The sequence below is a fragment of the Octodon degus genome, unplaced genomic scaffold (assembly GCF_000260255.1).
Source record: "Octodon degus isolate 3935 unplaced genomic scaffold, OctDeg1.0 scaffold00012, whole genome shotgun sequence".
Lineage (NCBI taxonomy): Eukaryota > Metazoa > Chordata > Mammalia > Rodentia > Octodontidae > Octodon > Octodon degus.
The window spans coordinates 19,455,216-19,471,114 of record NW_004524588.1 but is presented as its reverse complement, the minus strand read 5'-3'; the positions used below and the strand labels follow the sequence as shown (position 1 = coordinate 19,471,114).

General features: G+C 42.2%; 1 protein-coding gene across 2 annotated transcripts in view; it reads right to left on the bottom strand.

Moving 5' to 3' along the window:
- Pdgfd (platelet derived growth factor D) overlaps positions 1 to 15,899 on the bottom strand; it is a 232,152-nt gene that overhangs the window by 72,462 nt on the left and 143,791 nt on the right. For both annotated transcript variants that reach the window (XM_004626141.2, XM_023709548.1), the window contains exons 2-3: positions 4,650 to 4,836; positions 43 to 223 (exon numbers count right to left, since the gene is read on the bottom strand). In XM_004626141.2, the coding sequence (XP_004626198.1) occupies positions 43 to 223; positions 4,650 to 4,836 (368 nt within the window). The remainder of the gene's footprint in view (positions 1 to 42; positions 224 to 4,649; positions 4,837 to 15,899) is intronic.

Sequence of the window (15,899 nt, the reverse complement as noted above, 5' to 3'; positions counted from 1 at the left end):
GCTCTTAATGTGTGCTTCTAATAAGGCAGCTTAGCAACTTACCAGCACAGAATAATATATCTTGAAACCAGGTTTAGCAACGAAGTAATCATCAGACTTGAATGTTATTTTTATCTGGTTTGTTCTTGATGTTATCCTCGGAGGAGCTCCCTTGTGGCCACACCATCGTCCTCTAATGATGGTGCTTGTTTCCGATATATCTTCAACTTCCACGAAGTCATATCTAGGATCAATTTGGTATAAATTGTTTTAATTTAGGTATATTTCTAAATTTATAAATTCACTAAAAAATTAAAACTAACATGATTTTTCAAGATTTATCATTGGAAAAAATGCTAATTTGGGGTAAGGCCTTCCCAACTTCAACTGTGATAATCTATTTCAAGACAAAAAATACCCCCCAAAAACAAAAAAAAAATACCCAATTATTAGTGTTTCCAGGCCAATCATCAATAATCAAAATGGGCTATTTCCAGAGAAATGGGTTTAGAAAATTTTGAGAACCCTAGCCGAGCATAGTGGAGCTTGACTCTAATCCCAGCATTCAGGAGGCTGAGGTGGGAGGGCCGCTATAAGGGTGCAAGTTTGAGGCCAGCCTGTGCTGCATAGCAAGATTCTGTCTCAGAAACAAAAATACAAACAACAAACAAACGCCCCGGAAAACCCCAACTGACCACTGCAATCTGCCAGACTACATTTGATGTAGCTGAAGTTCTGTGCCCACATATTGACAAAGTTTTTAAAACAAATCTCCACTTTGAGTTAACTTATCACTTTGGGGCTTCCTCGAGGAAAGGCTGGATATCATTTATAGAATCAGCAGTCTCATTGTGGCAGAAAGGTGGATATGACACTATTTGTTCTATTAATTTTTGGAACCTGTGTTTTGCTGGCTGCCATCATAAGCGATGACATTTGCTAGAAGAGAATGCCTATAATCTCGGGGGGTGACTTGTGCTGATACTAGAACAACCTCGGCGAGGCAGAACAGGGACCTCCCGAGGCACTCGGCACTGCAGGCCGACCGTGAGCACTGCTCAGACAACCCGAGCCCAGACTGAGGAACACGCAGGCCTCCTTAGTCGTGCTGTGGGACCTTGATCTTCAAGCTCCTGTGCGCTGTCCTACCGTCCCAGCACACAGCAGAACACCTCGAGTGCCGCCCTTTGCATCTCCCTGCCATGATTTATTCTACGTTGAGACCCCTGCCGTCTTGGGTCATCTTCCTTATCTGGCTGAACCACCTGCCCTTCGGCTCTGATTATCTGAGTCACAGTCCTCATCTCCACCTTTCCTCAAATGACTCCACATGTATTCAGGGTGGGCAGTGGCAGAAGCTGCAGGTCCACCTCATGACTCTTCTGTTATGAGTACCAGAAGGAACCTGCCTATGAAACAGGAAGTCTGAGTATAAAGAAAAACATAGGAAGTTACTAGTTTTTCCCAAGGACCTCAGAGTTCTTATTGGTTTGGAAAGGATAAACCAAGGAGGTGAAAATGACGCTAGGACTAAATTTCTTTAACAGTGATTAATGAACTTTCCTGTCCTTCGCCTCAGTTTCCTTATGAGGAAAACAAGAAGGCTTATACAATTTTACCAGCTGGATGTCTTTTGGGTGCTGTGTAAATTAATTACTTAACATTTATATGGTGCTTGGAAGGTGAAAATACTAACAAAGAATCATTATTCAAGCAATAAAACATTACAATGTAAACATCAAGGAGGCTTTGGAACAGATGGTAGGAAATCAATTGTGTTTCATTTTATACATAATACGTGTAAATCATATTTACTGCACAAAGCACGAACATAATTGAAATTTTGTTAATAACACAATGGGTCAGCTTTCTTTTGAAAAAAAAATATCAGTTCAATTAAAACGCTGAATCTGAAGTCAAGGATACACCACTGCTTTTGTTAGGGAGGATTTTGAAGCAAGTCTCTGATTCTTTCCTTCCTTCTATTTAGCTCCCTCTTGTACGTCATTCTCTACATTTTGAGAAGCACCTACATTTAAAACCAGGCCCAGAAAGGACACCACCCTAACACTCAGTCTCCCATTTTCAAGGCCAAGATGTTCAAAGTGCTCACGTCTGGATGAGAGCCTTAGTTCACGAATGGCTTCTCCTTGGTGATATTATGATATAGTGACATATATATGTTATTATATGTATTATAAGTCCATATCCTACCTTAAGTCCCTTGGAGCTTCTGAGTCATTTGGGGTGAGAGGAAGATCTTTATTATTCATCATAAGCCCCTTTTCCCCAGACCGAAGTTATTCTGATGAGGTGGAATCTTGATGGGCCCCTAGGTAGCTTCAGAGTGAGGCAGGACCAAGAAGTCTAAGGCACCGTTAGAAAGCTGCACTTTATAGCTTCAGTCCCGGACCTCTGCAGAGGGGAAAGGGCTTAGAGCTTGCACCTAATCATCCGTGGTCAATGATTTAATTAACCAGGCCTTCATAATGACCTCCACAAACATCTCTCTATGTGGGGTTCAGATTGCTTCGGTCCTGGTGAAAGCCCTTAGAAGATGGTACGCATAGAGAAGGTGTGCTTCTCATTTGTTTCCTGTTTCGGCTTGTGTCTAGATGCCTTCCCAAAACCTCATGCAGTCATAGGTGGCGGTATTTCAGAGGTGGCTGAATCTAAAGAGTGTGATGCTGAGGTTAAGGGTGTATGATTACTGAATCAAGCTACTGATTGGTTTGGCACCAGCCTAATCCTGGTAGCCCGGATGCAATTAGGGGACAGAAAGAGGCTTGTCTTTTCCCTTGCCTGGTTTTGCTGTCTCCTCCTTGCCACTTGCCATGAAGCGTTTCTCCTCTGTGATGGTCCTCCGCCCTGTGCCACCCGGCCTTGCAGCCAGTCCATTATGAACTGAAACCTCTAAAAACTGTGAACTAAACAAACCATTTCCTGTTTAACTTTGGGTATCAGGTATTTTATCTCAACCACAAGAGAAAAGTAAGTGAGATACTTTACCTCTCTCTCTTGGCTATTTGTGAGTTACATCTTCTATAATAAACTGGAAAGGATACGTAAAGCACTGCCTTGAGTTTTGTTAAGCCAAGGAGGACGTGTGGAACCCCCAGATTTACAACGGCTTGGTCTGAAATATGGCGGGCTTGTGAGCAGCTACTTACATTCAAGGCAGGGACTGGACCCATAGCTTGAGGGATCACACGCTAACTGGAAATAGCAGGTGGTGTTAGAGTTGAACTAATTTATCAGACACTGGTACTGGAGAATTAGCGGGTGTGGGGGGAGAAAGAAAAGGGTCCACACTTGAGTCTAAGAGGCTCTGCAGGTAGCAGCAGATCAAGGCATCTTCCATGTCATCATCTTTAATTATGTTTCAATGTTTTCTTTTAATGATTTTTTTTTTTTTTACGAGTGCAGAAAATTAATTCTCCCTTTCAAGGTTGAAAAGACACAAGATCAGCTTTAGTTTATTCTCTTTGTAAATATTAACTGGCTCTCCGTGCGTTTATTTGTCTCTGCTTTCTAGCATACATTACCCTCTATGGTCTTTGAAAGTAATAGTCACTGTTGTTATTCTCAGAAAAATAGCCACATAATAAAAACTGTCAGTATAATAAACATTCAACAAAAGACAAAGGAATCTGAGGCACCTCGCTTTATTATGCAAGGGGAAATAAACCCGCTGAGAGGATTTAGCAGCTCAGTAGTTCATTGGCAATGCGGAGGGAGTGCATGCCCAAAGTATAAAAAGGTAAGGGGAAAATCCTCCTCAGGTTTTACTCATGATAATTAAGCAAGTAAGATGCTGTGAGCAGACAGTTCACAGAGCAACGGCCTGGACTCTCTGATAGATATGCTAAGAAGGGAGAAAATTATTAGGCGCAGCTTGCATCTTGTACCCTTGCTGCAGACTACAGGAAACAGACATTCCAGCAACATAGAGATCAGGGCCCTACCTCCTCTTTCTCTCCACACATGTCCAAGCCCTTAAAACTATGACTTTAGAGTACAAGTTGGAGGAGGGCCTCAGCCACCACCTTCTCTGAGCGCCGCGGGAGTCATGGCGACAGCGGCCTCTGCAAGCTCCTAGAGCTCCCCAGGGCAGTGTGCCTTCGACTCACATATACAAGGCAGGCTTGGAGCAGGGCCACACCCTGCAGCGCATGCGCGAGGCAGGCTTGGGGGGTGGCACACTCTGCAGCACATGCGCGAGGCAGGCTTTAAGCGATCCACACCCTGCAGCGCATGCATGAGGTAGACTTTAAGCAGGGCCACACCCCACAGCGCATGCGCAAGGCAGGTTTTGGGGTGGGCCACACCCCGCTGATCCAGGTGGCCCGGATGTTGGATGCGTCCACCTAGACACACAGGCCTTTCTGTGCCTGGAAATGTCATGGGACTCCAGATCCATGCCTCTGGGGACACAGTCATGACAGCAGCCAAAGTGTGCTTCTGTGAGCCATGCCACGTTATCAGGCCTTGCACAGAAGCAGGCTGCGGGACTCTGTCAGCTGGGGCTCACACAGACTTTGTGAAAGAGGAAGAACACTTCTGCAGGCCCCAAGGGGTCAGAAGGAAGGATTCGTGCGATGTTGCCAATACAGACTTCCCTTCTTTCCCTCTAGAACCTTGCCCTCTGAGGGAGTTCCTGCCTCGCTTACCTACAGATATCATTCTCTGCTTCTTCTAATCCAAACTGATGGTCAAACGAGAGCTGGATCCTTGTCTTCTCCTGGGAATGGAGCCGCCACGTCAGGAGCAGGTTCCGGGGGTAGTTGTTCGGGAATCGCGGACTCTGCAGGTGTCCGTTTCCTGTCACCTGGATGGTTTCGTCTCTCTGGTACAAGTCTGTGAGGTGATTGCTCTCTGTTAGTAGTCACAACTTGTAGAAATTAGTGTGTTGCTCCACTTACGGGACAGCAAAAAACAACAATTTATAACATAGCACATTTTAGAGCAGTTCTGAATTTTGTTGACAAACGTAACAGTACATAGTAACCTTCCTTTTAAGCAGACAATATACATCTCTACTACTCCTACCTCCTTAAATTCTTCATAAATTTTGATGCCAATTACTTAATACGCTGGGGGTTTTCTTACATTACTCTTGACATGAAATCATTACCAACTGGTCACCTTAGATTCATTTAGATTGAGATAAAAATAAACAGAATGTTTCTATAGTTCATCTTTTTCTATGCAATACAAATATTTTTATATTGACAATGTAGCACTATATTTTCATTCACTAGTATAAGACATACGTAATATTGCTGAATAAATGAGAGAAAAACAAATGTAAGGAAAAACAATGTTTGTTTTGTTTTGTTTTGGCGGAACCAGGGATTGAACTCAGGCCCTTGTGCTTGCCAGGGAAGCACTTATTCCACTGCGCCATCTCCCCAGCCCTGAAAAACAATGTTTGATGACCACTTATTTTATACTCATTTTTTTTTTTCTAGTGAGTTTCTCTAAGTTGGTAGTTATCAGACTTTTTGTGGTTTTTCTGTAATTTAAGTCAACTTCTCATTACCGTATGCTGTATGTTTGGTAAGGAATTTATCCATTTGTTCTGGTTTCCTGCGAAGGTGTGTTAGCCCTCAGAATTTCTCGAATGGCAGAAGTGTCCTTGTCTCTCATGGTGGAGCCCTGAGCTAACACCTATATTCATACTACTAAAGCAGTTTACAGGTACTCCCCGCATAGCTGCAGGGTGGGAGCTGACCATGCCATGAAAACCAGAGCTGAATTAAAACGCTAGGGCTTTTGGCTTGGGGAGTTCAGCCCGAGCCGGGCTGCCCAACTCCAGGAATGCAGGCGGGGTTGAGGCTGCAGTAGCACTGTGGATGATATCATCAATCATGTCCATGCAGTGAGTGAAACCCACATCAAAAAAGAAGAGAGAAGAGGAGTCTCAGGATACCAAGGCCTGAAAAAGCTTTGGGCTTGTGATACAGTTGGTGCTGATCCCCATGAGGGTGATGTGTCCTTAGGACACAGATTCCGAGGACACAGATATGTGGAACCCTCGTAGATCTCACCCCACGGATTTCTTTATTTTGTGAGTCCTGTTTTGCATGCTTTTAATAAAAATTTAATGATTTTCCATTAATTTTTCTGTTTCCTGTCACCTGGATGGTTTCGTCTCTCTGGTACAAGTCTGTGAGGTGATTGCTCTCTGTTAGTAGTCACAACTTGTAGAAATTAGTGTGTTGCTCCACTTACGGGACAGCAAAAAACAACAATTTATAACATAGCACATTTTAGAGCAGTTCTGAATTTTGTTGACAAACGTAACAGCACATAGTAACCTTCCTTTTAAGCAGACAATATACATGTCTACTACTCCCACCTCCCTAAATTCTTCATAAATGAAAATGCTTTGCTCAGGTCTGCAAGTTGTTCTAGCAAGTTATCAACTCTAAACGGCTGCTGGGAACCTTGATTTTGTACCACCATTCAGGACTCTGCATAGCCTCTGGGGTCTGCTCAACTTGCAGCTGGTGTCTGAAGTGGGAACGGTCTTGTGGAGCCTGTGCTCCTAACCATGAACGATGATCTAACTCTCGAAGGTGAAACCAGAATTGCATCTCGCAGTGGATCCCTCTTTCACATTTGCCACTACTTATAGTGCTTTGCAACTTGGATTTTGGCTTTCTGGGGCTCACTCTAAGCAGACTTCAGCAGAGTCTCTTACATAGACTTTCCTCTGAGTCCTGTACTGAGTCAACTAGCCAGGGAGCCTCACCCGGCTGGTGGAAAGCTCTGTGAGGTGTGGACTCTGATGGTGAGTGACTTCGGAAGTTTCCGAGGTAGGGTAGGCAGGACAGACATGAACTCGCATGTGAAACACAAAAGCCTCTCTTTTAAATATTTTTGCACATATGGATATTGTAATTTCTCTTTTAAATATTTTTGCACATATGGATATTTACATTTCCTAAAATGTCAATGGCAATGAGATAGCATTTGCTATGAATAGAAGGAGTCATAAATCTGAACATAGAGCCATTAGATTTTAGAATATCCGTCTCAGTTGTTCAGAGTTCTCATCTCTATAATAAGGGGATTAGGGACACATATTTTTTTTAGTCTCCTTCAGCGGCAATATTCTCTTTCTGTGTGTTTTTCCTGGTTCAGATGCTATGCTATATTCTTACATAATTTAAGAGTATTTAAAGAATTGTTTCTATCTTTCTTCACCTGAAATAGAGCTGGTGCCTACTGCAGAAGCACAGGCCTGGCACAGAGGAAAGCAGGGGAGAGAGGGCGAGCTGAGGTGGTGAGCAGGTGAGACTGCAGCATCACCGGCAGAGGCCTGTTCAGAGCAGGGGTCCATCGGGGCCCAAGGGGGTGGTGGTTGCTGCAAGCTTACAAGGCAGACTATGGGAATATGAGAAAGGCAGATGTGTCTGTGCTCAAGGTACGTGGGATGGGAGGTTCTGGAATGGATGGTCCGCCCTCGAAAGGGAGGTTAACCTGCCGGTGCTGCTCAACATGGACCATAGGCAGAAGGCCCTCAGAGGTGCCTCCTACCTCCTAAGAGGTGGCTGTGGGGTAATAAGGCTGTGACCAAGCAGGCCGACTGGCAGAGAGGAGACAGAAGATAATGAATGGGTCAGAGAAAGAAGAATATTCAGCTCAGGGGCGCCACCATGCGCAGTAGTTCTGACATTTAAGGTACCGCAAGGTGGACATTTCTAAAAGAAATTCAAGTCCACTTTTGATGTGGTAAGGAAGAACTCAAGTGAAAATGCAGAGCCTTTGGGAGTCTGAGGCCAGATGTGAGCTCAGAGAGCAGGTGTGATGCTGAGGGCTTCCAGGGAAGAGGAAGCCCAGAAACCACCGTGGACTCACTGGGGGAGGTACCTCAGCAAGGCAGGGATGGGCGTGGGGCTGGGGCACAGCCCGGAGCGCAGCAGATGAGTGACTCAGGGAGAGATGGTGAAGTGAGAAACACCAAATGGTGGCGAGAGAATTCATGTCTAAAATTGTCCAGGAAAAGGACAATCTCAAGAATACCCAGAGAAAGGTTGATAATGTCCAGTTCTGAAGCCAGACTAGGGGGACAATAGATGGAGAAAAGACCAAACTTGGCAATAATAGCATCAGTGACGTCCTCTGGGAGTACATTTTGATAAATTTTGTAAGTGTGAACGGAAGCCCTTCATTTAAGGCTATTATTAAAGGTTCTGTTGTCTGACAGATGCGAACTCTGGTTCCATCTGAAAGGCCAATGGTATTTTTGAGAAGGCCATGCAAGAATGGAGAGAGGCATTGTCTTCTGACATAGATTAAGATAATGCTCGTTGTTGATTATGTAAATTCATCACAGACCTACGCTGGCCTCTATTGAACCAGACGAGGAGGGAATAACAATTTTTCAGGCCAGTTTTCCTTAAAAACAAAATTCTGACAAAATACACCTACATACAAGGTAAATACACAAAACAGCAAACCATAGAGGTGTTTATTTTTGTGCTGGGTGTGCATCCTAAGTGCTTTGTTCGTTTAATGCCCAGGGTCTAATCATTTTGTGTGTACGGTCTGCATGTGCATGTACACACACACACACACACACAGACACACACATACACACTCACATATTTTTCCCACAACCATTTCAAATGGGTATTATTGTTCTTATTACCCCCACTTGAGCTATGACAGCAGAGATCTAGTATGTCAAAGAAGGTCACAGAGCTATTTAGGGTAGAGTCAGAACAGAGCCAGGCTACCTAGTTCCACCACTGGGGCTCTTTACCACCGTGCCACAGCAGGTATTTCTGCTCAGTCTGGACTTGCCAGAGGCCATTTTTGGTTCCTGGCTGTCTAAGTACACTTTGTCTTCTGAAGCACAGTGTTTACATATAATTTATAAATTCATGCCAACTCAGGGCTATTCTTAGCTAAAGAGTTACAATGAATTATAGACACAGAGAAGAACCTATCAGGTTAAACCTGAGATAACTACCGAAGTATTATATACAAAGTCACATTCTTGAACAAAGACATTTACTTTGGGGTGCTAATAATAGCCAGCAATTATAGAGCAATTATTATGTACCAAGCATTCCAGCCCATGGTTTAAGCTCACTACTTCATTTAATCTCCAAAACAAACTTAGAGAATTATAAAAGTCTTTCTTCACAAAGGAAGTTCTGAGTCTAAGAAATTTGGGACCTGAAGGCAAAAGCCAGTGGTGGAATCAGACTTGACTGGAGGCAACCTACCTGCAGAACACACACGCTTACTCAGAGCTCTGCACGAGCTCTTAAACTGCAAAACAAGAAATAAATCACCTTGCATCAATCCAGAGTGATTTCTGTATATAATTATAGAGCAAGAATACGGACTTATTCTGCTCTTAGCATAAAGATGTGTATCTTAATAGACTCTGAACTATGTGTTTGACTTTTTTAAAAGCCAGGTAAAAAGGTAAAAGAAAAGCCAAATTGCTGTAGTCTGCTCCCAACCTTTAAAAAACTCAGTTTACCCAACTGTATATTCTAGAAGTTCATAAAATATCATTGCAGATACTGCCACCTATCTCTGGAATTCACTGTTTCTCAAAAGGTTGGTCTAGAGATGTCACTGACACCATCCAGAAGCTTGTGAGAAACACAGATTCTCAGGTTCTGATCTAGACCTGCTTAAAGAGAGGATCTGGGACAGGGTCCAGTACCATCCGTTTGAGAGCTCCTCAGACTCCCGGGATGAGCCATAACTTTGAGAACACTGACCATTCACACTCTCTACTGTTCTGCTGTTTTCTGTACTTCTCGTCTGGTTTACCATCTTCTCTCCTTGGCTAGTGAGTGACCTGACTTGGGCTCACCTGGACGGTCTTTGACCTTGGTGCCTCCTCTTATGACACAGTTTCTGGACTCCTGCCTCCTTGCCCTTGACACTAAGCTGCTGGATCAAACTCTTCATCTTAGTTTTCCTCGCTCATTAGACAGTCATATGTCTGTGGCCCAAATGACTCATTCAGTAATCTGTTATCACGTGATAATGCTTAAGGAGAAATCAGACTACGAGTAATGGTAATACTGCATTTTCTTTCTTCCACCAGAACTTAATATTATCTGTTACAACACAAGGGGAAATATTGAGGTATTAAATAAGAATTAAAATATTTGACCAATGGTTCCTTTGCAGCTGTGCCACCACATACAAAACCAACACAAGAGTACAAACACACACATGCACCTCACTGTCCCTACAAGACTCCAGGAGCCAGCAGCATGAAGTCCGAATCCTACACTCTTCAGTTACAAGCCCCAAACCAAGAAGTCCTGGAGTCAGGAAGTCCCCAGCTTGTCAATAGCTTCTTACCAAATCTCATTTGTAAAATGGCTGTTTCATGACTGTGTTGGTTAGAGTGGCATGTCAGCATGGTTGGCCACGGAGCTCCCTGGAAGGACCAGTGCGGCCAACTGCGGCCCAGCCAGGTGGGCCAAGTGGTTTACTGTTAGGAGGCCCATCTGGTCCTTCACTCTCTCTTCTGGGCATCATCTGCTTGCTCTGCTCCAAGCTACTCTGACCTAAAGCTTTTCTTCCCCACACTCTTTCTCTGTGAAGTTTATGTGGCGAAGCCAGCTAATCATAGACTAAACCCTCTTAAAATGTGAAATTAAACCTTTTCCAACAACAGGAAATGTGACCTACACTATGACTTAAGAATATATCAGACCTAGAGTTCTCGGAAAGTAGCTGAAGCCACACGGTTCCACCTTTGCTGCTAAACAACTGTAAGTTAATTTTGTGTAGGGTACAGTATAGTTTATACACATCTATCCTGCAAACCTATCATCAAAATACATTGACAGAAAGTGGTGAGTATATGTCATTGCTTTCGTTCTGTTTCTAAAAGTAAATCCTTTTTCCTTCAATGGGTACCAAGAACAAAAAGAAAACTTAAAATAATGTGCTACAGGTCAAAAGAACGGAAGGCCAGTACAGTATGTGCAAGAGCTGCCCTTGAAATCAGCCCTGCTGTGTACTAGTCCTGCTATCTTCCTCCAGTTCTATACCTGGAAATGTTAGACACACTGCGTCACCTTTCCGGGTTCTTTACCTCTGAGCCCAACACTTCAGGGTCTGGATAATGTAATATTTAAGGTAGCTTTTTTCAGGTACAAGATGGTATGAACCTGAGTGATTTTCTGCCAAAGGCACAGAATTTCTAGCGGTTTGGCTATGGCTGATGGGCAAGAAGCATGGGGAACTAAAACCCAGAATTTCAGCAAGACAGGTATTTTTTAGACCCAAAAGTGATCTTGTAGTGTTGTATTATCTATAGTAACAGTACAAACGGATATTATTTAGTACAGCGTCTCACTACACAGATCAGACTCACCGTGATCTTCCTGTTTTAGCCTCCCAAACACTGGGATCACAGGTGTGCACCACCATGCCCAGTCTCAGTTGCTGTCTCAGTGTGGCCCTGGGGATGGGGCCAGCACAGCATATTGGAAATTGAATTCCAGTCCCTGTGCATAAACAGGCACTTTAGTCCACTGAGCTATCTGGCCAGCCCAGATAATTTAATAAGTTGGTCAAACAGGTTGCTTAGGAAAATCTTAATTTCCATCCAATTAGGCTAGTGTCCCTGGCACAAAGTTATCAATTAGCACATCCATTTATGTTGAACGTGTTATGGAAGAATTAATCCTTTAAATTAGAAGTGATCCACTGTGTCAATTGTTGTTTTCAAAATTAGGATTTTGCTCACTGCCTGGCTAAGTATATGAGATAAAAACTGAAATATTAAAAGGTACTGCACAATTTCTTTGAAAATTTAAAGCAAAGGCTAAAAAAAATACTGCAGAATATAAAGTTCCTCAGGGAAAAGACTACGTCTCACTCACCCATGTAACTCCAGTACCTTGCCCGTCTGGATACATGGAGACACTCAAAATAAGTCTATCAAATACTACCAGGATGGATGCTTACTGCACATAAGGCATAGTTGAGGGGTTTTTAAAATATATATACTGGAAGGCAAATAGCAGGAAATAAGATTACAAATACAAAACAATGTAATAAAAGATAAACATTTTAAATGCCTCACATATTTTATTTCTACGAAATTCATCTCCAGTGCTGCCAGTGGGTCTGTCATTTATGAGAACACATTTAGGATGAACATCAGTGTATTATCTTTGAGAGCTTTTCATTGGAGCAGTCTTCTTTACTCTCTGGCTTTCTTGGGAAGTGACTACTTCCATATTCTGGATGATTTCCATCAGGTAATCAAGTAGCCACTTAAAGGTCAGACTTTACTATATTTTAGAAAGTCATGATCCAAAAAGTAAGAACAAATAATACTCTAGTAAAAGGAAGGGCATTTGCTCTCATATTGGGAGTCTTTTGCCAGACTTATTAGTACTAAGCAATGTGAAAGATCAATGGGTTGATTAGTTTCCGCATATTTTTGTGGTATTCAACTGATTTTGAATGTCAAGCTAAGAGAGGGGAGTCAAATATTAGTTCTTTGCTTTGCAAGTATATTATTATTATTATTGTTATTGTTATTGTTATCATTATTACTGCTCAACCTCAAGTGATTTCTGCAGTCTCCTTCCACAAAATGTGAAATAAAAAAAGGTCTAAAGTAAAGGGTCCTAGGATGAAAACCAGAAGCTCAGTGGATGAGACGCTGTGCAGCACGTTGTTGAAAAGGCACGAGGAAAACACAAAATCAGTGGAGAACACAAAGGCGTAGCAGCGCAGGCAGTGCCCAGTTTCACAGTGAATACGTCAATTTGTAGAACAGACCCTAAAGTACACAACTGAGATAAGATTGAGTTTCTACACAAATGCCCACGAATTTTCTCTGAACTTAAGAAGCACAGGGTTGGGGCCTCATCACGCACTCTCCCAAAGGTGAAAACTAAAGTTCAGCGAAGCTAGTTTGAAATTCAACAATTTTTCCTTCAGTAATTACTAAGGTGCTGAGGCTTAAAGTCAATGAACTAAATTCCTCCTCAAACATTTAATGAGATCATCTTCCTCAAGAAATATTGGGTTAATAAAATGCCTGTTACTAGTGAGAACAGGTCTGTCCATAGCCCCCATCAGCTTCCTAAGAACAATTCAATCTGTGACCTACTTTTAAACAACTCAAGAGCAGAGCTGATTAAATACCAGTCATTTATGTAGCATTCTCCATCAGAGCTTTTTCTAAGAATGCACAGTAACAATAAAACCCTTTGCTTACTTGATGACTTAGGATGAAAAGGGTTGATTGTGCCAGTTGATGCATATGTATACGTATTCCTATCTCAGGTATCAGTGTATCCATTTTGGGTCTATATTATGTATGCTACATTAGTTATACATCTGTTATGTATGTGTATATATATGCATGTGTATATATATACACAAATATTTTAATTAAAGTTCCTTTTGACACAGACCACCGTATTAGTGTTCAATAACCAATTGTTATAATTAGATACCACATTTTTGGACAGTAGTTACTTTACCAGTCATGAGCTTATAATTATTCTTTAAGCATCTGAGTCCACCAGAAAGGAGAACAGGAAAGCATCAGGACGTCTTGTGGACACTTGCCAGGCAGAGGCGCTGGGAGCGCAGCCGCCCCGGGATCGCCCTGCTCATAATTATCACCCTTCGCTGCATGAAGTCTTTTAACATCAAAGCCTTTGCTTTCTTACTACACACCAGGACACTGTGACAGTCTTTCTTTCAAAATCGCTTGAATTTTATAAGTGCATTACAGAGCTGACTGTGCCATTATATTAAGATGAAAATAATTTAGCTTTCTAAAAAGATTTCAGTTTATAAGTTTGACAATTAAAATGCAGGTAAAAATTGACCTAAATATATATGTTACATTTTATTACACTGTGACACTCCACAGTGAATTTTCTGTGGATTTCATTTTTTCCATTTTACTCTTTTTATTTTCTGATATTGTGCAAACCCAACAGATGCAAAACAAAATGCAGTAACATTAAGAACTGTGGCACATAAGAAAGAGAACTGCTAAATGACATGACAGGATATATTAGGGAATCAAAGGTTTCTGAATGGAAACATCTTAGTAATCATACCGATTTACCCAGAAAGCAAGACAGCTACTGCCAGCAGAGCTCTCAGATTCAGAAATATAACAAGAAATATAGAGACAAAGGTCACAATCAGCCATTCTGCATGTTCCATAGTAACTCACCTGAGGTTGAACAGTTTTCCAGAGAGTATTTGTTAAAGGCAAGGCATCTTACACTTCTTTCTTTATTTTTATTTTAAAAATAATTTTATTGAGAAACAAATAGCAATGAGACAGTTTCAAAACAGATTAATAGGACAGTTTCAATAATTATTACATTGTACATTGTCTTAGTGGTTATTCATTGTATAAGATGCAGACATGGTACCCTGTCCACGAACACTATTAGAACAAATCTCTCTATTCATTGAAGAGAATGCAGCTGTATATCTATCCTAACTATTTTGAATATACAGATACAAAATGGTCATTCATTTGTATCCCCTTTTTTGTTTAGTTTTGTCAGAGAAGGGTATTCCATTGTTATTTAAATACTGTAGGTGTGTGAATTCAGCAAAACATTCCAATATAGTCCAGTAGTCTGTAATAGTAGTGGGTTATCCATATGGCTGGCAATGTCAGAAATTGTTGACTTGAGCCTTTTACAGCTTAGCATATTAATATGGCTTTACTTTTTACGCTTTGTTTTTATACTTTTCTGCTGGATGGTTGAGACCAAGATAAAGCAAGACCTATGTAACAAGAAATGTAGTTTTTGTATCTGATAAGGCCAGTCAAATCCCCTCAGGATTTAACCTGGAACCCTGTACTGCAGTTCGTAGGTCCTTTGTCAGTGTCAGCCATGTGGATGAGTCATGATATACAGTGTGCCTAAGGAGAGCTGCATGGAGAGAAAATACTCTCTCAGGCTTTCACGGGAACACTCCTTTTTGTTTTCATTGCAGAATATGTGGGATCATGTGAGTTATGAAAAGCAGAAGTCTACCTGGCTGTGGCTCTGGAGGCTGGAATGTCCACAGCGTGGCGCTGGTACCTGGCTGCTTCTGCTGCAGCCTCATGCTGATTCGGCTTATGGTGAGAGTGGAAGGCAGGCAGGAGCTTCCCCAAGAGGAACCGTGAAGGGTGGCCTAGCTCCAAGGCAAGCTGCCAGCATGGCAGCGGAAGCACAGGCAAGACTGACCAGAGGCCTGGAGCTCAATTTTGAAACAAGCCTGCATTTGGACTTTTACTGGGATAATGATACAAAAGAAATTATAATTTTGTAGAAAAAAAATTACAATTATTTTATTGCAAAGAGTTCTATATATTTTGAATACAGGTCTTTTTTCTATGCCAAAGCTATTATTCAACATATGCTAGGTTATGTGATGGGCGGTGCTTTAGAAAGAAACAGGGTTTTGGTTTGCGTGTCTCGTGTATTGAACTCGAGCGCCTCCACCAGGGTCGCTTCCCCTTCTAACTGGTGGAGTGAAAATAGGCAGAGAGTGGCAGATGACTCTGGCCTGCATCTCAGTGGTTTTCACTAAAAGGTTTTATTTAATTTTTCATATCACATACCAACTTTGGATTCATAGAATTTTGCTTTAAGTCTCCTCACTTTAGAACGAGCACTAATGAGGTTTAACTGCCATAGTATTGAGAACCACATTTGTGGGCTGTGGAGCTGGCTCAGAGGTCTAAGCGGCTGGCTAGGCAGGCTCAAGAACTGGGGTTTGATGCCCAGCACCACAGCTCCGGTCCCGCTCCTGGGTGCGCTGAACCGGCCACCAAGATGATGTGTGGTGGCATGTGCCTGTAATCCCAGTGCTGGGGAGGCTGAAACAGGAAAATCACTATGAGTCTGAGCTGCATAATGCCAGCCTGTACCAAA